Source organism: Rhinolophus hipposideros (assembly GCF_964194185.1).
Source record: "Rhinolophus hipposideros genome assembly, chromosome: 7".
NCBI classification, from domain to species: Eukaryota; Metazoa; Chordata; class Mammalia; order Chiroptera; family Rhinolophidae; genus Rhinolophus; species Rhinolophus hipposideros.
The window spans coordinates 57,600,851-57,623,588 of record NC_138053.1 but is presented as its reverse complement, the minus strand read 5'-3'; the positions used below and the strand labels follow the sequence as shown (position 1 = coordinate 57,623,588).

At 37.2% G+C, this 22,738-nt stretch overlaps 1 protein-coding gene across 17 annotated transcripts in view; it reads left to right on the top strand.

Moving 5' to 3' along the window:
• MAST4 (microtubule associated serine/threonine kinase family member 4) overlaps nt 1-22,738 on the top strand; it is a gene marked incomplete at its 5' end in the record, with an annotated part of 545,031 nt that overhangs the window by 449,114 nt on the left and 73,179 nt on the right. For all 17 annotated transcript variants that reach the window (XM_081053918.1, XM_081053916.1, XM_081053917.1 and 14 more), the window contains one exon: nt 19,396-19,465. In XM_081053918.1, the coding sequence (XP_080910044.1) occupies nt 19,396-19,465 (70 nt within the window). The remainder of the gene's footprint in view (nt 1-19,395; nt 19,466-22,738) is intronic.

Sequence of the window (22,738 nt, the reverse complement as noted above, 5' to 3'; positions counted from 1 at the left end):
GTGCTTCATTGGTAGCTTGCTTTTAGTACTCTAGGGTCTAATGAAAAATGATCTCTCAACATCTAAAATATTAAGGAAAAAAGTTAGGGTAGGATAGCAGTTTGGACTTCAGACCTAAGATAGAGGGAGTGGGGCATGCCTGAGTGACCCATAAGCATATGCTGGATGTGGTCACTTTTTTCATTTCATCATCGTCTGAGAATGGATGTTCCATTTGGAAGAACTTTTGATGGGGAAACTGGTTGTCCTGTTGCGTGGGCCTCCTAGGCACACTTTGAAGGCCATCCCCCTTACTTATCTGCAGTAGGACGAATACATCTCAGTTTGTGGTAAGCATATCTATGCACTGGAACAATTAGGCCTAAAAGCCTCCTTTTGCACATATGAGAATGTCCAGAACTCGACCATAGTTACCCGAGTGACCAGCCAGTCATTAAAGGAATGAATTGAGTTTTGAAGTTTTTGAGAGCGGGAGACAGCAAGTGAGAGAAAGAGAGATCCTCAGGCAAAGACCATGCCTCACTTCAGTGTTTAGAGATGCAGATCATCATTTTATTGATGATACCCCTATGTACAACACAACAATTTTTTTAAATTGAGATGTAATTCACATATAACATTGTATAAAGTTTAAGGTATACAACTATTGATGTGATCGCTTTATATATTGCAATATAATTATCACCATAGCATTAGCTAATACCTCTCATTTTATATAATTATTCTTTTTTTTGTGGTAAGAATGATTAAGATCTATTCTCTTAGCAACTTGAAGTTTATAGTATAGTATTATTGACTATAATCTTTATGCTGTGCATTAGATCTCTGGAACTTATTTACCTACTGGTTACAAGTTTATACCTTTAAACATCTCCCCAATTCTCCAACCCCAAGCTCCCGCTAACCACCTTTTTAACTCTGTTTCTGGGTTCAGCCTTTTAGATTCCACATGTAAATGAGATCATACATGTCTTTCTCTGTCTGACCTATTAGCTTAATGCCCTCAAGGCCCATCCATGTTCTTGCAGGATGCAAATCATTTTAAATAGGACAAATACAGGAAAGGAAGCCAGTTATTTAACTGGTAAACAGACCATGTACTTGTGGGATCAGTAATTTGATTTGGGTACAGACATATTCTAGCATCCTTGAAAACTGAAAGCAAAAATACATGTGAGCTGGTTCACGATTGGTACTTTGTGTCATTTCAGTAGAAAATGTGAGTTTTAAGCTTATCAATAGTCATTTCATTTGACAGTTTTGATTTTCAAAAAAGGAAAATCAAATGCAGATCCTTCTCCCCTCTCCAGAGACCCAAGCAAAGGTTTAACATCAAGAAATGTACATACCTCTCCAGACAGCAAATTTCACATAAGCAGTAGAAATCTTTGTCAGTAGTTCTGTGAAGCTGTTTTATTTCATCCCTCCTTGTTGTTGGCATAAATGAGGGATGTCCATTTCTTCGGATGATAGGAGGTTTTTAACCATCCCTGTCATGAATACATGCCTGTCTAACCTGAGTCCTACTTACCATTTTGTTTCCTGAAACTGTCTTTACTAGTAGTGAGATAGAAGTTATAATACCTAAATTTAAGTCACTGATGTTAACATACCTCAGAGTGAGTGAGTAATGGGTTGACTTATGGGTTGTGTTTGTTAGCTAATTATGCTTTTAACTGAAATATCTGTAACATCCTTCTGTCCCCAATTTGTAACATTGCAGTAGTACCGATGTAGGAAATTTATGTGAATGTCGGGATTGTGATCTCATGAAACCAAAGAATGGAAACACAGACCAGGGCGAAGCGAGGAGTTGCAAAAGGGTATAGTTTACAGCTCTTGAATGAGAGGGAGTCTCGACTGGGTGCCCAGTGACTGAGGCAAAGGATCTTTATATCTTCCCTTGCCTGTTTGGAGAAGGGAGCTGGCGCCTTCTAATGGAATTTGTCTATCAAGTTTGCTCTGTTTGTGCATCCTGAAGAGATTAACGAAATAACTCATTTCTGTCTATCAGGTCTGCTCCGTTTGTCCGGCCAAAAGGGATTTACGAGATAACTTATTAACATCAAGGCGCCGTTATATTTTGTCCTGGAGTGAATGAGCCATTTCAGAACCTGGGGTTTCAGGATATGGCTGCCTTTTGTTTATTCCACCAGGAACCTTCCTGTCTACCTAACAACATGCTAACTAACCTGTGTCAGTACTGTACATTGAGACTATACCAATGATTGGTCTCATCTCTATGAAGAAATACCCCTATGTATAACACAACATCTCGTGATTCAAAAACAGTCAGTTCATGGCTAGACCTCAGAAACAGTGTGACAGCCTGATAGGCAGAAGTCAGGAGGTAGATCTTACACCCCTGCACTGCATACCCTGACCTCCGAGACTTAGTATCTGTGCCAACGACCAAAATATCTAGCAGTCATCTCCCACCACAGCAAAGCTGCTTTTAGAGCTGACCAAAGACTTCCTTCCATTGCCCTCCCAACAGCTTTAACTTTCTTTATTGGATTTTAAAAACTATGCTTTCTGGTATTAAACATTTACACCTTTAATTAATTTACAACTATATCTTTTTTGGTGGGGGATCAGATAAATGGAACAAATGCAATAATCCAGGGTAATATTAATGAACACTTTCCCAAGTTGGAAGAAAAACTGAGTAAGATAAACAAGAAATAAAACTCTGTCCTAGATATCGTTTTGTGACTTTTAAATTTGTAAGCAATGAAGGAACAATACCAATAAATAACTGAACAGAAAAAAACACCCCAAAACTGATTGCTTACAAAGGAATAAAATTCATGCTGGTCTCAGACTTCCCTTCCATAAATTGCTGGGTAACGGTATTGAGACCAAATAACTCCATTTGCTAAGGTTTTCTGTATATGTATGCATATGTTAATATATTATTATGTATTTGAGGTTACATAAAATTTACTTTCCATGTATTTGCTGAGAAACTGATGTAAAGTTGTGCCGAAGAAGACTGAGAGTTAAAGAATTGGAAAGATGGTATATAAAAGTACTATGGTGAGCATTAATAGAAAAATGAAAGTCTGAAAAGCCTCTTTGAAATGTAATAGTATAAATAGTGATTCACTAATAACAATATAGATTTAGAACTCATCAACTAAGATGAGAGATGGAGGTGTGGCAGAAGTACATATATATATATATATATATATATGCTTAGTTTCTTGACTTTGAGAAGTGGGTCAGGAAACAAGATAATACTGTATTCCTTTTGAATTTGTTAATTATTAGGTTGGTGCAAAAGTAATTGCGGTTTAAAAGGTTAAACATAATTGCAAAAACTGCAATTATTTTTGTACCATCCTAATAGTAAAATATGCATTCAGGTGTGTTTCTTTAAACATTTAAAGGATACAACTTACTAGCATGAAAAGCAATGATTTCCTTATATGTCACAGAAGAAAATAAAAAAGAAAATATTTATGCAGCACAGAGTAAGAAAACTATCACTCCACTTTACTTTGAAATATAAATGTTAACATTTAATAAAAACTATAAGAATTATTTAATGTAAACTACTGAGGTTTATCCCAGGAATGTCAATTTGTTTAATATTATGAATACTACTAATACGTCATTGCAATGGGTCAAATGTTCATCTGAATAGATGTTGAAAGAGCACTGTAAAAAATTAAACATCCATTTCTGCTAAAAATTCTTCAGAAAATGAGAATGAATAGAGAATTCCATAATATAATAAGACATATCTAATTTAGACAAATGTCCAATATCTTATTTGACTGAAATACTAGAGGCATTCTATTAAAATCTCTCCTCATTAATATTTAACTTAATTCTAGAGGTTCTTTGCAATCAAACAATACCATAAACTTGAAACAAAATCTCTAACTCAAAGGTGGTAAAATTTATTATATTCAGATGATATAAATAACCTAGAATGTCCAAGAGAATTAAGTATATACATATGAAAATTAGTAAAAGTATTCATTAAGTAGATTGTATACAAGATGAATATATAGAAATTAATATTGTATATCACCAATTATAACCAGTTAGAAATGATGATGAAGAAAGAAATCAATTTATAATAGCATTTCACTCTCTTTTCCCATAGCCCCTCGCCTACCCCCCCCCAAAAAAAAGGGGCATAAAATACCATGCCTTCGAAGTAACCAGAAATAGACTTGAAAAACATTGCTATGAAGAAACAAAAAATCTGTTTGAAAGCTAAACTATTTTTGAGCAATGGAAAGACATGTCACCTTCACTGGAGAAAAGGCTAAATAATATAATTTCTCTAAATTAAATTATGGTTCTAAAGCAATTTCAATCAGAATCCCTGTGAGTGTGTGTGTGTGTGTGTGTGTGTGTGTGTGTGATTCTGTTTCCTTCATTGTGAGCTCCACATTCACTCTGTCTAATTTAAACAGAGGAGTAATTTATTAAAGTGTGTTAGGTAGCTCACAGAATTTGCAGGAGGACCAGAGGACCAGAGAGTGAGCATTGCATAGCAGGCCACATAGTTGGAAAAGCACCCAGACCACAGCACGGCACTGTGCCAGAACCAGTCCTGGCTCCTGCTGCCCCTGATCCCTGGGTTCCAGAAACTCTGACACTGTTGCCCCAGCCCCCAAGAGGGATGTCTCCACCACCACTTTTGCCAGGTAATTGATTTCTTGGCACGTATTTCCTCACATTGCCCTTTTTCAAGCCAAAGTTGAGTTTAGACTTCATTGGCTAAGTCTCGCCTAAGCTGTCGTTGCAAGGAAAGCTGGAAAAGTCAGTGGTGGCATCAGCCTTGCAGAAGCAGGTCTCATAATGTAGGAAATTCCTCTCATATAGAGAGGCTGCTCAGAAGATATTGGGTAACCATAAAGATGACAAACTATCACTGTGGTAACTTGACGTAATGACTCTAGGGTACATTTAGAAGACTGAGGAGATACAGTTTGGCCAAGTAAATTCAGTGAGTTATACCTGACTACCTGAAATTACCACACATTATAAAGTGATAACAGTGCAAACTGTCATTAACACATGATAAAAACATTTGACACGGAATGATGACATGAGGGGAAAACATCACACTCTACCAAGAAAGAAAGAGTTTAATCTGCAAATGGTATTGGAAAAATTGGCTATCTAAATAAAATATGTGAAGTGAGCTTTCTTCATACCACATATCAAAAAGATTTTCACATGGATTTTAAATTACCTATAAAAATGAAACCCTAAAATGTAAAATTAATATCTAATTGAATAATACGTATCTAGTTGAATAATATGTTTAGGATGGCGAAATTGTTTCTGAGCATGAAAAAGTGGAAGAAATCACTAAGGAAAAAATTGATAACATGAATATATTAAGAATTTAAAATTCTGTAATTAAAAAATACCAGTAACAAAATTAAGACACTGACAAAAACTGAGAAAATACCTGCAACAAATGTAATGGGCAAAAGTTTAATGTTACTACCCTGTTTCCCCGAAAATAAGACCTAGCCAGATTATCAGCTCTAATGGGTCTTTTGAAGCAAAAATTAATATAAGACCCAGTATTATATTAGTATGTTATATTATATTATATTATACCCGGTCTTATAGTAAAATAAGACCCGGTCATATGTTATATTATATAAGACCTAGACTTATAGTAAAATAAGACTGGGTCTTATATTAATTTTTGCTCCAAAAGATGCATTAGAGCTGATTGTCCAGATAGGTCTTATTTTCAGGAAAACATGGTATATTGCTGAATAAAAATCTTTTTTTTTTCTTTTTGTTCTGAGTTCATTGTTGGAAAACATTAGGAAACTATTTAGTAGAACATTTTCCTTAATTTTTCTAGTTAAAAATAAGAGATGTTAATTAAATGTCCTAGGTAAAAGCGTTCTGTGCTACGATTCCAAAATTGTAAATCCTCTATCTTGTAGGGGGAAAATCAATGTTTTGTTTTGTTATGGCTTCATATCATAAAATTTAAAAACGAAGCCCTCCCTGAGGCATTATCGTGTCCATTTTCCACCTGAAAACACATTTTTTTTTGTGTTGTTGTTGTTGTTTTATTTATTTTTATTATTTTTATTTATTTATTTATTAGTTTCAGGTGTACAAGACAAGGTAATACTTAGACGTTCATCATTTATATCCCTCACACTGTGAACCCCCCTCCCCCCATCCACTATCCCTCCGACCTCACACTGAACCATCACATTATATATATAAAATTATAGTTGGCATTTATTAATGTTTAGCTTCTGGTGTACAATGCCATGATCAGGTATCCACAGTATCCCTGAGGTGGTCTCCCAAATAGGACGCATGTCCATCGGATACCCAACAAAATCTTTACAACATTATTGAATACCTTCCCCAAATTAATTTTCAAAAAATCCCTGAGGCCATCTTGTGGTCACCAGCTGCTTCCTAATCCCTTCACCTTTCCCCTTATCCCCAATCCCCCCCCCCCACACCCATCTAACAACTCTCGGAAAAACACATTTTTAATACTAGGTTTTTAAATCGTTCTGTGAAATAATTAACTATTATAACATTTGAAATTTCTTTTAAAATTATAACTTGATGAAATGAATAACCAAATGTGCATGGTGTTGTTATTCATTATCTTTATTTTATGTCTCAGTAAAGAGTCAGCAATTCCTACTTCAGTGCCCTTGGGAAACTAGTTCAGGTCCAACATCGGCCAAGATCACTGATGATGTACTCAGGCGTGATGCCTCTCCTGGCCTCCTGCTCCACTAAAACCGGGATCTCTCAGTGGCCAAATCCAATGACTTCGTTGTATTCAGCCCAAGCACCCCACAGAATTTGATACCAGGAACCATTTCTTATTTCCTGAAGATTTCTCCTCCCTTACTTCCTATGACACTTCCTTCTGTGTTCCTGTCCTCCTTCCTGGCTCCTTTTTGTTTCCTCCTCTATTTTAACTATTGGGATCCCTTGGGTTACGTCCTTTGTCATCCTGTTACTTGTGATGACCGCACCCTGTTTCATTCATGCATGTGCTGATTTCCCCACAGCCTTATGGTGGGCCTGGACATTTCTGCTGAAACACAGATGCTTGGAGCTTTCTCCATCTGAATATGTCCCCCCAGTCCCTGTTATCCAATACGGAGTTTATCGTCGTTAATTCTGTTAGAAGACTGAAATAACGCGGTTATTAGCAACATCATCTACCTGATCTCCCAAGATACCAGGGTAGCAATCTCAGCCTCATCTTTTGACACACCCTCCTGCTAAGTCTTTCTTTCCCTCTGATATGTTTTTACACCTGACTCCTTTCCCTAGCCACTGGTTCAGGGATTTTGTAGTAGAATGAGAACTGGGCCCCCCACTTTGTGCATGCTCTCATTGCCTCTATCAACTCTCTCTTCTACATTGAAGCTATTTTTTAAGACATGATCTTAATTATGTCTTTCAGCTAAAGAAACTCATTCCATGGTTTGCCATGACATACACGAATGTAGTGGTTCCCAAAATATGATCCCCAGACCAGCAGCAGCAGCACCAGGAGACTAGTTATAAATACCAACTCTCAGGCTCTAGCCCAGACCTGCTAATTAAGTAAGCATCTGCGTGGTGGTGCCCAGTAATCTGTGGTCTAACAAATCCTCATGGTGATTCTGATGCACTCTACAGTTTGAGAATTACTGCACTGTAGCCTCTAAGGCCTGGCTGCACATCCGAATCAGGTGAAGCTTAAAAAAACTCACGGCCCACACCAATTAAGTCAGAAACTTCCGAATGTCTGGGCTTGGCATCAGTGGATATCTTTTTAAAAGCTCCCCAGAGGATTTTAATACATAGTAAAGTTAGAGAACAACTTTATCTGTAAAATTTGCTTTCTTTGGCGGAATCTAAAGCAGTGTTTCTGAGACCTGAATGCATGTGAGAATCACCAGGGAACCTTTACAAATGACTATTCCTGCCCCCAGCCCCAGCCCCTTTCTAATTTAATTGGGCTGAAGTGTGACTTAACCCTTGGTGTCTTTTATGTTCCCTAGATTATTAATAATATATTATAATGCGAAGCTAAGTTTAAAAATCTCTGTTCTACAGCTAGGATTCTGAAACTATGCCTGAGAATCACGTGAAGCACTTGATACAAGTTGGGACCCCAGCCAGGTTTCCACCCAGGTGAAGACTCGCCTGAAATACTACCCTAAAAGTTATTTCCCACCAGCCACGAGAGTTTTCTAGTTTGATCCTCATCCATCTTCTGTGCTTCCCACCACCATTCACTGCCCTGCCCCTAATTTCCTGCAATCTCCCCTTCATGGCATCAAATTACTTGGAGTTCCTTAAATGTGCCTTGCTTAAATCATTGGAAAAAATGTCGATTATTCAAGCCAAAAAAATGTCTAATCAATTGATTAGCCAGTTGGAAAATAAGTAAATTAGACTATTTCATACCTTACACCAAAACAAACAAACAAACAAACAAAAAAACAGAACAAAAAATACCCATGTAGATTAAAAATAATAATAATAATGAGGAAAAAAGAAACCATAAAAGTATGAGAAAATGATTTGGTTGCATTTAGAACATAATTTGGGAATGGGCAAGGCCTTTCCAAACAACGTCCAAAACCTAAAAGCTATAAAGGAAAATGCTTGATAAATTTGATTAAATAAAAATTTCATAGGACAGTTACTTTAAACAACATTAAAAGGTAAGCAGAAATGTGAGAAACATCTTTGGTGGATTGAGAGAATTGCCTTAATGTGCAAAAAACAAAAACAAAACAACAAATCAATTTAAAAAAAAAGACTAACATAATTCAAAGAAATTCAGCATGAACCAAGTAGTTTGTACAAAAATAAACACAAATGGCCACTTAACATATTAAAAGATGCCCAACTTTACTCCTAACCTAAAGAAACATATATTAAAACAATGTGATACAATCAAAATCTGAATACATATTACCAAGATTGAGGGGGAGATGGCACCCCCTTGTGCCCCTAGTGAGAATATAAATTAGTGAAGTGTTTTTGGAGAGCAATTAAACCTTATGCACTAAAATGAAAAATGAATCCACTTTAAGGACCTAGCACGCCTGCTTCTAGGAATTTAGCTCTTCCATATAATCACTTAAGTGTTCAGAAGATATTCAGTGAATCATCAAGACAGTGATATCAATCTAAATATCCATTAATAGACTACTAAGTAAATTATGGTACAAGAAATACTGGAATATTATTTGGTCCTAAAAGATACATTGACTCCCCTTACCTCCCTGCTGCAAGTTTTATTGATGTATTGTTGCTGTATAACATATATAAATTTAAAAGTGTACGATGTGATGATTTGATACATGTACTAGTACGAGTATATGTAACAAAATGATTAACACAATAAGGTTAGTGAACACCCCCTTTACATAATTACCTTTTTGTGTGTGGTGATAACATTTAAGATCTACTCTCTTAACAACTTTGAAGTACATAATACAGTACTGTTCATTATAGTCACTGTGCTGTACATTAGATCCCCAGAACTTACTCATCTTTTAGCTAGAAATTTGTACCCTTTGACCAACATCTCTGCATTTCCTCCACTCCTAGTCCCAAACAACCACTATTCTACTATTTTTAGGAGTTTAGGTTTTTTAGATTCCACATATAAGAACATACAGTATTTTTCTCTGTCTGGCTTATTTTACTTAGCATAATGCCTTTGAGGTCCATCTATGTTGTCACAAGTTCTTTTTTATGGCTGAATAATATTCCATGATATAAATATATACCACCTTTTCTTTATCCATCCATCCATTGGTGGACACTTAGATTGTTTCCATGTCTTGGCTTTTGTAAATAATGCTGCAGTGGGATTGCAGATATCTTTTCAAGATAATGCTTTTGTTTCCTTCAGGTAAATATCCAGAAGTGGAATAGGTGGGTCATATGGTAGTTTTGTTTTTAATTTTATGAGGAACCTCCATACTGTTTCCATAGTGGCTGCACCAATTTATTATACATTTCCACCAATAGTACACAAGGATTCCCTTTTCTCCACATTTCACTAACATGTATCCCTTTTTTTTTGACCATAGCTAGTCTAATAAGTGTGAGGTGCTATCATTGTGGTTTTGGTTTTCATTTTCCTGATAATTAGTGATATCAAGCATCTTTTCATGTACCTGTTGGCCATTTTTATGTGTTCTTTGGAAAAATCTCTATTCAAGTTCTCTGCTCATTTTTTAATTGGATTTTTTTTCTGTTGAGTTATATGAGTTCTTTATATATTTTGGACAATAACCGTTTATCATATATGTGGTTTGCAAATATTCTCTCCCATTTGCTAGGTTGTCTTTTCGTCTTGTTGTTTCTGTTACTATATAGACACATTTTAGTTTGATGTAGCCCCAGTTAATTATTTTTGCTTTTGTTGCTTGCACATTTGGTATCATACCCAAAAAGACTGTTGCCAACATTGATATCAAGGAGCTTTTTTGTTCTATGTTCTCTTCTGGTCGTTTTACAGTGTTGGGTCTTACATTTAAGTAAGATAAGTATCTGTTAAATTATTTAATAGGCCAAGCTATATGTACCTGTTATGTACCCAATTTTTTATCCAGAGGGCCGTAAAGACCCTGTCTTGCTTGGTAAGAGAGTCATCACATTTCTACCCTGCCTAAATACACCCCAACATACCTGAAGGGTTTAGCACATTGTAATTAATACCTATGTTTCCTTTAGGTGGTGATTCTCTAAAGGTTGATAATTACACATAGAATTTCAGGGTTGTGTGTGGTTTGCAACAGCTCCCATTGCCACCCATCAGTTGCTTAGGATTCTATGCTAAAAATGTCATAGGCACATGTATCGAGCATAAATAGCTTATGGCCCTAAATGGACATGTCGCTATCATGGATGAGGGCAAATCATACTGTCTGCAAAGAGGAATGACTAGAATAATTAAAGTGACCTTGTTTTTGCTTCTGATAATCCCTTGTTGAATTGAAACCCCATACCTTGATTTTAACTGTCTTAATGATTTCAAATGTTCCAATATTAGGTGGACCGCATAATAGGCATTCTGACTACGCGAAAAACGAAAACATGGGAGTTCAGTTTTAAGCCGCATGTCTCGTTCATTTACTGTTAGGTACCAAGTAAAATGAAAGCTGGTGTTTCAACTTCCAACAATCATATGATGCACGTTGATAGTAAAAATGTAAACAAGATTATGATTAACGGGTATTTTCTTCCCTATGTTTTCCTTTTACAGAGACTTTTAATCTTAACCCAAGACCATGATTCACAGCTTAGATACGGGGTGTTTCTGTTGTATAGAAAGGGAAAATAGTGGAAATAATTGAGTTTAGAGGAGATTAACAATTGGATCTGGCTAAGGTACGTGTAATAACTTACTTGATTAACCTAAGCGGACAAGTATGGGCAGGTGGGATTTCTGGAGTGTTCACACGGTAGAGTGCTATTTGTTTGGGTTGATAGGAAAGGGCCCTCAGGTCTTAGTGCTGTTTTGAGACTACGTGGAAGTCAAAGAGAAGGGAATGTATACAAGGGACATTGAACTAGTATACCTGAGACAACAAGGAGGGAATTTGAGTTTCAGAAGAAATAAAGAAGTAGAAAAAAAAAACAACCCCACACTTGCTAGTTAAGAGCTCTAAAGGGCAAATGGAAGTTTGGGAATTGATTCACAATGTACAAGGAAACGCTAAGGCCATGGCTCTCAACCCTGGCAGTATATTATAATCACTTAATTTATAAGGGGGTAGAGTAGGGCCTGGACATCAGCATTTTTAAAGCTCCCCAAGTGTTTCTCCTGTACTCCAGATTGAGAACTGTTTATTGATCTAAAGAAATGGAAGAGGAAAGTTAGAAGAAAAGCATTAGAGCAAAAACAGTCTTGGGAGCAGGGGATTTCCAAGATCTGTATGGTTTATGGAAACTGAAAGTCAAAATTTGAATTTGTTAGATACTTGGCACATTACCTATTATTTTATTATGAAGCAGTAGAATTGAGTGTCTTTGATTCTTTTAAGTCTGAACATATTTGTGAAGTTAGAAATGGAAAAACAATGATTTAAAAGAAAAAATATGTATACATATTTTGCTTCTTTGGGATAAAATTTCTCTATACCAGAGGCCAAAGGGACTTTTAGCATTTGTCAAATGGGACCACTTCAAATTTAGTATTTTTTTAACTAAGAGGAACTGAAAGGCAAAGGTTTATAATAGAGAATACATTTAGATTATATTATTTGCAGGTTATGTGAATGTGCACCATTTCATTTAAACACTTCCTCTTTGCTAGAAATTACTCAGCAATTGAAGAAAACAATCTGAGAACAACCAAATTTCCTGATAGCATCTATCCCTCTTCTAGGTGAAAGGGGAATTCTTTGTATCTAATTATGTTAAAGAATTGAAACCCCTTCATGTATCGTAGAAACAGAATAACATGCACACCTCAAGTTACATTCTTTAACTCAGTCTTTTATCCAGATTCAGAGATTAATCATCTGAGACTAGTAGAATGCATTGTTTCATAAAATTGCAAGCAACTACTGTTACAGTGGCTGTGTTCTCATTCTTACCTCCCCTTCTTTGACCTTACAAATGCTACGCAGTAACTTTAAGCAAAGGCTAAAAGTAATCTCTTCCCCATTGCTGGGAAGATGAATTACTGTAGGTGGGAAGAAAACATACAACTGAAAATCAGCTTTCTTCCTTGCTCTTGACATTCACCAGTCTTTACTCGGGATCACCTTGAGATGTGACATCAATTCAGAGTAATAAGGAAGGGTCAACGAAAAGCTAAAACATTCTCAAGAACCCATTATAACACATCTCCAAGGGATTCATGTCGATGCCACAGCATTTCAAACACGGTACACGAATTCCAGAGGAATGGCTCATGAAATGGAGACAATAGACACGTATGAGAGTCTTATGACATAGAAATTGACCTGTTATTCCAACTCTCTTTCGCTCCCTACATGTTTTCCACCTATAACCTCATCAGTCATTCCTTAGAAAGCGTTACATGTACATGTAAGAGTCTGTTGTGACGCAGTACGTTCTCTATATGGTGTCATCATTGAGAGTTTGTGTTTAGTCAGTGATTTTGACACATTTAAGGGCTTTGGTTTAAGAAAATTTCTTTTTTACATGAATAAGAATCTGGAATTGGTTTTGCAAGGTGAGTCTGGAGTTGATGATGGGCATCTGCTTCTATTAGTAGATTTTTAGCGCTTTGGGTCTTGTTCACCTGTTTAATCTACTCTACCAGGCAGTTCAAAACTGTGCTACGTAAAAATAACTTAATACATAATTAATTGAATTAGAAAAAAATATGTTTACAGTTTACTGTGTAACAGAGACTAAGTTAGGCACTGTGAAATCAAAATACACTTTTTGTGTATCTTCACATATAACCAGAATTTATCCCTCACCAACATTTAGAATTATAAGTTAGTGAGAGGAAGAAAGAAACGGAATATAGTACACATGTCATTATATTTCATTCAGTTTGCCTATAGTGGGTGACAGGAGACAGAATGATTGAAATTATCATTATCCAGACTTCAGTATTTAGCCTGTAGAATTTTCCTTCTCTACAAATCTTTCCCTAGCACTATTGACTGGTTTGAGTATCTGAAACAGATCAGGGCTATTAAATCTGTTAGGTACTAAATAATGTGAGTTGGAAAAATGTTATTTGCTCTCAAGTACAGTAAAAGCTACAGCATAATTTTTAAATGTTTAATTAAGTAATATAGATGTTATATATGAGAACCGCAACTAAATGTAACCTGGTTATGTATACTTGCATACAATGTGGAATATGAGTACATTTTAATATATTTGAAATTATTTGAAGCGATGCTTCAGTAAGAGTCTAATGCCTACCCAGGCATTCAGGTTTTGCTCTTAATTTTCTCACACTCCCAAACGCTGTCATCCCTCTATCTTCCCCATCGCAATGAATGCCACTATCTACCCGTTTATTTAGCCCTAAAATCTAGGAGCCATCCTTGTTTCCTCTCTTTCCCTCGTCATTTCACTGAATCCAGTTTTTCAGTAAATCCTGTTAGCTCTCCTGCCAAGCACCTACCTGAGATCTACAGTCTCCCTGTCTAAGGCACTGTCGACTCTTACCCTGGCTGTGCTAGTCATCTCCTCACTGATCTCCCTTCCACTCTTGCCTGCTTGGAGTCCACTGGCCACAGAGCAGCTAAAGAGATCTTTCTAAAATGTAAATCGATTCGCACCACTCCCCTATGTGGAATGGATGGTTAATGACTATTTGTTGCATCAGTCAGTCAGGTGACATTGTAGTATTGGTACTGCCTATAACAGAATCAGTCAGCATTGAAGGGACTGGGAAAGCCAAAAGAGATTCAGAGTGCCTGGATTTCAGGTTTTGGTTCACTGTACATAATCCTCTCTACTTGAAAACCCAAGCATATATATCTGTACACTGGCCTGCTGTGACTACTACACAGCTTACCCAGAGACAATTCCACTGAAGGCCAATCAAGGTTTTTCTGTCCACTTAGATTCTAAACAGCTGCCCAGGTTAATTAATATTCTGCAATTATGTCTGGTGGGGAGCCAGTTTCTGAGACAGGTATCTAAGGGAAAGGAAGATTTCTAACTTTCTTATATCAGCTGGGTTTGGTAGGGAAGACTCAAACGTCGCAGGTGATTTGAACTATTATTTTTCATAGTTCACTCAGCCTGCGGTTACTACATAACTAACTGTTCCATTGCCCACTTTATCTGCTGGCATTCGTCTTATAAATAGGTCCTAGGTTTGATTCTGTGAGGTTTGAAAGTTTTTAAGCAGTGTCACTTCATTGCCGAGAATTTCCTACAAAGCGAAAAAGAAACACAACACTGATTGTTATTGTGTAAAACATCACAAGTCACTTGAGCGAATCATCAAGTAATAACAACAAGGATTCAGATGGGGGCTTACTCTTTGATCCACTAGGAATTTCAATGGCAATTATCATTAATTCTTGTATTCCCTTAGTCCTGATAGAAAAATCAAGACAACCAGAAACTATCATTTTGTGAACAGACAGCTATTAAAATCGCATTAATAATCTATAGTGGGTATAGCATATGCCTTTTAAAAAGATTTACAGCTTGTTTCTCTGTGGTGAAGACACAAGACTTCTTCAACCTAATTGCAAAGCAATCAAACAATTTAATTAATCTGGAAATCACTTTCTTAACAATAACTGCCTCTACAATGAGGCACCCTGTGTAGCACCATTAGGTAAAGTAGCATTTTGATATACTGCTTATTTATTAGCCAGGATCATTCCCCCTGGGGATCATGGAGTTAATTACCTGCCTACAGTCTGACCACTATTAAGGTTTACTTTACCAGGTCAGACCCATCAGCAGCAATACCAGCAGTCTATAAAGCATCCTACCACTCAGACATCGAGAGTGGAGCCTGCAAATCCCTGGGAGCAGCAGGATTTGAGTTATAAGCAAGTGCTGCACATATGGGCAGAGAATTAACTGGCACCAGTTTTCATCTGAGAGTCTCTCAGGTATTGCTCTGCAGATGGGGGATGCATTCAGAGGGCAGTGCTGAGAGGAGTGAAGGTCATGGGTAGGACTTTGGTTTCAATCCGTCTTGCTTTCTCATCTCAGGGAAGCACTGTGCTTGTCCACGGCAGTCGGGCCCTCATCTGTGAGTTAAGAAAATAAAAGGCACGCTGTATGATTTGATCTGCTCTAAATTAGTGATTGTTTTGATCACTGTAACTAAATGGAGTGCCTAAGCCTTCAAAGACCAAGTAGGTAACAGAGAAATCAATTTTTATTTCAAATAAAAAAAGACTTCACAGATTGTCCTCTACCTAGCTAATCTGTTAATCTTGTAATTTCTCCCAAAAGAAAATTGAGGAATTTTCTATAATAAAGTGACACAAAAATCTACAGAGTACTCAGATACCTTTTTCTGCCATCCCATTCCACTTTTCTCAAAGTTCCCTGTCAGTGGGAACTTTCTTCCAACCTACCCACATTGAAAACATTGGTCATTTTCAGTATGTAATCATTTTCGTCACTTATTTCTTATTTTAGTTTCAGGTGTACAGAACATAGTGATTACACACTTACACCCCGCACACAGTGATAACCCCAACAAGCCTACTGCCCATCTGACACCGTACATAGCTATTACAATATTGTTCACTGTAGTCCCTATGCTATACTTTACATCCTGTGACTATATTTTTTAAAATTATAGTTGACATTCAATATATTCTATATTAGTTTCAGGTGTACAGCATAGTGGTTAGGCATTTATATATTTATGAAGCGACCCTCCCCAAAAATCTAATACCCATCTTACACTACACATAATTTTTATAATATTACTGACTATATTTCCCATACTCTATTTCCCACCCCCATGACTATTTTGAAACTACCAATTTGTACTAATTTATAATCCATCCCCAATTATGCTTAGTTTGCTCACCAAATAATTTTTCTGTTGGCTTTCCATGTCCTAATCTAGCTGCTCCTCCTCAGCCATTTCCCTGCCCACGGACCGACACACTCAGGCCAGATTAAAATTCCTAGTGTCTCTCTCTGGCCTGCAAACGTTTCTTAAGGCCTCCCCCTAGTTGGTACCAATAAACAATAGTTCGCAACTCACTGGCTTTACCAGTTTGCATTCCCTGCTTCCAGAGAGCCTGTCTCTCCTGCATTGCCCTGCTGTGTTTGCGTTTTACTGTCCCCTTCCTGAAGTCCTTCCATTTCTTCCCTTGAGCGTGCTAAGATGACCTCACATGAAGCTATAGTCTCTTGTCCTGAAGGAATTATCAAGTAGTCCAGTTCACATCACTCTCATTTTCTCTAATATCTCACTACACGTAAGAGCCTTTGTGCTAATGTGAGGGTGTGTGTGTGTGTGTGAGTGAGTGAGTGAGTGAGTTTGCATTTCCATTTAGTTCTTCAGTCTGACATGAAAAGAAAAAAATCTGTGATTACTAAGACAACACAGATGGCTCTGTAGCCTTGAAGTTGAAGATGTGCGAATTTGGGTTAGGTTTTATAGCAGCGAAGGAGGGCATGAGAAGAAAATGGGGAACGTTTTCAATGAATGGGCCTGGAAAGCAGCAGGAGACAGAGGCAGAACCTAAAGCCTAGAAATGGTTACTGGCATCCTTGATTCTCTCTCTCTTTTTTAAGCAGAATTAAGTTATCCTACCTCTGTATCTCTACCTCTGTCCATCCATCCTTGAAGTGACGGGTCACCATGTATTATGAGATGTTACATGGCTTCCTGGGGACCACTCATTAAAATCTCCAAAAGTGAAAAGGCATTTAAACTAATTCCCTGTTTTTCCCTCTTTCAGATTCTTAAATATATCTAATAAGCACTCTCTAGTTATTCTCTGTGATCTCATCTCATCGCCAGATACATAGTGTTTTCTTGACAAACAACACAGGGCTAAGAATTTGGTGACAAGTTTCATTGGCCCTATTATTTAGGTTATATAATGGAGTAGCAGGGATTTTTCCCAAAATGCCTTGGCTTCAAACAATCAATTGCGTTGTTTCTCCTAATAATTTATTGCTAGTTTGCTCTGTATGGGGTGTAAGCAAAGTGAACATTTTTTTTTCCAAATAAACAAAATTCACACAAAGATTTCTGGCATTAGATTTGTTTCCCTTTAGAAAACAAAATTTTTAGCCATCTTGAAATTATGAAGACCTTTTAAGGAACATGAACAGTGATGTATAAGCGAAGGGGAAAAAGGCTGTTGAGAGAAGTTGAAAGCACTTAATTTAGCTGGGTAGATAAATGGACAAAAATAGTACTGGATTACTGGATGGCAAAAGCAGAATCCATTTCTCCAGGGGCCCAAAGAACAACACATGCGAAGGCGTGATCCATTTGATTGCAGCAGGGGGAACATGCTTCTTGGTTCTCTATCCACAAAGAAATGGGCTTTCCAGCACTTCCCAGTTAAATGGCTTTAATTTTGCTGTCTGTCGTAAAGTTAATGGCATCTGTTGAAGACATCACTGTAAAATTTGCAACCTTAAGATAACTGAAAAATTTCAGTAGCGGTGTAGCCAGTCCAGAAGTCCTCCAGGTAACAGGAAACATATCCTCTTTAATATGTTAGTCTGTTCTTTTTACACACAGGTAATAAATTGTTTACCTTTACAGCGAGGTACTGACTTTAATATGCAATCTTGTATTCTTTACCCCTAATTAGAATTGTCACTTCCATTACAAAATCAGTAATGTGGCAACTGGCTTGCTGTTAAGGATTAAAAATAGCTTCCTGATTATTTCCGTGTTTCTGGAACATACAGAATTAGTTTGCAGCCTTTCTTTACCTCCTTATTTAAACCAGCTACAGACCCATCGGGTCCTCAGATAATTCTGCCAAGCTAATTAAACATGCAGAGTGCAGCAGGGTGGTCTGGAGTGTCCTGAACTTCCCCACACCAGCTGCCTGCCAAGCTCTCTCAATGATCAGTGGCAGGCTGAGTGTTCTAACAAGCCCCCGAGGAGGTGTCCTCCTTACAGTGCGCAATCGTGCTCCACCCGTGTTGGAAAGACTTGGGGAGAATACCCTCCACCCGCCTTTGTGTGCCTGTGGCTTTCAAAGGCTCCCTGCCAGTCACAGCCCAGCCGCTTGGGAGCAGAGGGATCTGTTGGAGAAAGCAGTGATAAGGGCTAATCCTGCTGGGCCACTTGGGCCATGCTGAGATGCATCTGGGTCATTTGAGAACCCAAACTGCTGGGTTCTTCCCAGTATTTTATCACTAGTTCTAACATATCCATTCACCTATAAAATATGTACTTGGGAATATAAGGATTTATTTTCGAGAACTCAGACTTTTATACAGTTTACTGTAAATAAAAATTACTGAGGATACAGTTTAGTGTAAATAAAAAATACTAAGGCTACTTCCGTAAAATTGAAAACCCCTCTCACCCCCACCCCACCTCCCACCGCTGCTCCATTGAAGCATATGCTTTTCCATCCATCCTGCTGTTTGAAATGTTAGCACATCTGGAAGTGTAACAACCAAGACATTTGTCTATTCATTATTCAATGGAACTGAGATATTTAGATTATTAAATATATAGAGCACTGCTGGTTGGTGATATAGGAGAATGTGTTTATTCGTGTATCTTGCACACTTGGAAAGCAGTGTTGGAACTCAGTTCCCCCTTCCCCACAAATTCTTGTTCCAGGTAAAACTAAAACATTGTTGGGGAGATGGGCATTTTACAAAATGTACAGAAACTTACTATTAAAGAGAAGAAGATTCTAGCTATGGATAATGATACAAAAATAAAATCACTTTGTAAATTATTTTCCTTGTTTCTCTCCATAGGAAATAGCCCTCAAGATAGCCCAAGAAACTTCTCCCCCAGTGCCTCAGCCCATTTTTCATTTGCACGGAGGTAAGGACTTCTTTTGAGTAGAATAATAAAGTGTTACGTAGAGAATCCCACCCTCTCCCCCCACTCCCCACAACTCTCTCCTGCACCCCTGCTTTCTGCCTTGGGAGGCCTGCTCCTTATCATCTAGGGCCTTCTCTGAAGCTCCCTTGGCCAAAGCATCAGGCCATTGCAGAATTTGTTTGCAACACTCCTGCTTTAACATTTCAGTAATTGCTGCCTCATGTTGGAGTTATCTCTGTCTCCCTTGGTCCTTCACTAGATGGCAAGACCCCCATCTAATAAGGGCAGAAACTGAGCATTTCTATCTTTCTCACATGCCTGTACATGCAGGATGCTTACAATTTTTCTGAATCATCTGAGCTTATATTATAAGGACTTGATTCATCTGTGTATCCTGATACAACATTTTGTTGCTATTGTTGTTGAAATGCTTTTCTTTTTCGTTTATACAAATGACCTTTCTTGGGATCACAAAGTACAAACTTTCAGATACCCCTTTACTGGACAGCATCAAGCCAGCGATTTAGTGATCCCCCTGAGATAAAGCCATACATGAACGATAGGATGTTTTATGTTTTCTCTTCCTATAGTTAGAATTGGGCACCAAATATCAAAGATGTATGTCTCCTATCTGAGTCATTGAGTCGAGAGGAAGTGTGGTTACTTCAAGGATAGTGGGCATATGATCTCATATTAAACCTTTTCAGTTTCCCGTCTTCTTTTATGATTTTGCCAAATTAAAAGGGTCTAGACAGCTGCCTCTTCTGTGTTCTGCATGTGGAAATAGTGTACTTCACCCTGTCAGATTCAGACCTTCACCTTCTCAAGTACATACCCAGTTCTCTTCTGCCTAGGAAAAATATGCAGGAAACAAAATGCCTCTTCAGCTAGGTCTCTGAATATTTCGGATAAATTGAGTTTGTGGTCTGAATACTAGATACTTGCTGAATTTTCCTCAGAGCCCTAACTATACCTTGAAGTGAATTAAAGTCACACTTAATAAAGACACATAGGTAGGATTAAAAAAAATAGATTTGTTTTAACACAAATCACTAACCAGCAAAACCTGCAGTGTCCTCCTGCCATTTGTGAGCTCATAATGCATTTTATATACTAAGTCCAGAGAAGAGGATCTGTTTGCAGTAGTTTCAGAATTCTCTGTCACTGAGATTCCCTTGTAAATGTCGCACATTCCCTACCATATGTTAAATGTCCATGTGTGTAAGGTACCAGCTTCTCCACCACGGGAGGACATGAGAGTAATTAAGACATGGTCTCCAGGGAACTTCTTTAGACCCATGCCCTGATGTTCCCCAGCCCCACAACTTTTATTCTTTTAGATCCTTGTTTCAAGCCTTGTAAAGAAAATGTGAAAATTGACTGGTTCCACAAATCCTGTCTTTGTCCAATGATTGTTAATTCATAGTGGTGCTACTCTTCTAAGTGAAAAGGGGAAAAAAATCTTATAAAAGTTGATTAAAAAAAGAACCTACCGTAGTCTTTAAAACACATCTCCTTTGAAAAGAGGAATGCATTTAATTATTTGAAGTAATAAAAATGCAGTCTCATTACAGCATGCATTTAAACATGACAGAAATCATAGTCTCTTAATCTTGCCAGATTTATAAAAAATGAAGAGAATCTAATAATTAAGTGGGTGACTGGAGGACAGATGAATCTAGTTTCTTCGCTATTAAAAAAGTACACAAACCCCAGGCATGTTAATTTTTGACAAATAAACCATAAAGCGTGACAGAAGATTATCACAGGAGACCTCAGGTTCATTTTGCATGAATTTCCAGATGGAACTCCCTCCACACTCTTCAAAAAGGATTAATTTAGATTAGGACATGAGTGATCATCTTTTAAAACTTTTATTTGAGTAAATAGAACCCTGTGTTTGCTATGAAAATTCAAACTGGCATATTTTTATTCATCTGGGGTCTTTCTCTTACATTTTAAAGTTGATTTTCATTTAGGAAACATGGAAATTCCACTCAAGATTCTCCATTTGGTATACATTTTGGAGCTCTTGACAAGTAATACCATTTTCAGACTCCAATATTTTATTATTTTGTATATTTGGTCCAACAGAGGAGAGAATCTGCCTTGTTTTTAGAATTATTCTTGAGTGAAGGGATACAGATCAGATTATTAACCTTTCCTGATTTTATACCATGTGTTAATATGGTTTCTGATCTTATCCCAGAAGACTTCCCCTGTAATGTAATAGTTTACTTTCAGACTGGAAAACATGATGATACACACTTGATTTCCATATTATCTAATACACACTTGAAAGTAAAATTATCTAGTTAATTTTTTAATAGTGAGTTAAAAATAAAAGAATGCAAATGAGCATCGTAATATGGTTGATTTTGTTTGAAGCAAGGAAACATTTTTCCTTTGCTAACTGTAATACTGATTTACAATCCATCTGATTATGGAGTTGACTTTTTTCCCTTGGTGATAAAATGGAGGTAATAACATTGCCCTGTCTTTCCCAGAAGTTGTGGAGGTTTACACATTATAAATAGCTTTCACTTTCATTGAACATATAGTGCCCTGAATAAATGTCACGAGTGTCTCCTGGTTGCCTAGTTGTCATTGACCAGGTTAAATCTCAGAATATATTTCCACAGGTAAATTACTAGGACAGACTTGCCTGCTGAGTTCAGGTCGCAAGACACCTGGAGAGCACTGGTGGGCAGAGCGACCTATTTTGGCACTCTTGCCCAATTCTGTCTGGAGTGAATTTTAGTTGGTTCCATTATATTGGCCTAGTCCAACTTCAACTAGAATATAAAATGTTCCACACTGGGTCACTATAACAAACAAATAAAGAAATCTGCTTCTCTTCATACAATTATAATAGCCAGGTTGATATGGGAACTTTTCATTCTTTCTTTGTTGTACATCATGTTAATCTAAATTATTGTGAGTGGTGTTGAAATGTTGGGTTTTTTTCCCCCCCAATCTCTTTGTATCCTGTGTTCCCATCAGATGTTTTTCCCTTCTTTTTCATTTAATGTAACACTGAGATTTCCACCCACAAAGAAAACATTTTTTTCAAAAAAGTCTTGTTGCGTTGGCAAGAATATCGTCTTGTCTTCAGATAACATTCTATTGGTAGCTACTGCAAAGAAAAGACAACATTGTTAGTAGGATCCAAATTACACTGGTGTGATAGCTGTTTTGAAAAAAGGGCCTTCTCTTAAGTACTGTATGTAACATATATATAGTAACTTCTGATGTGCAGTTGTCATGGTAATG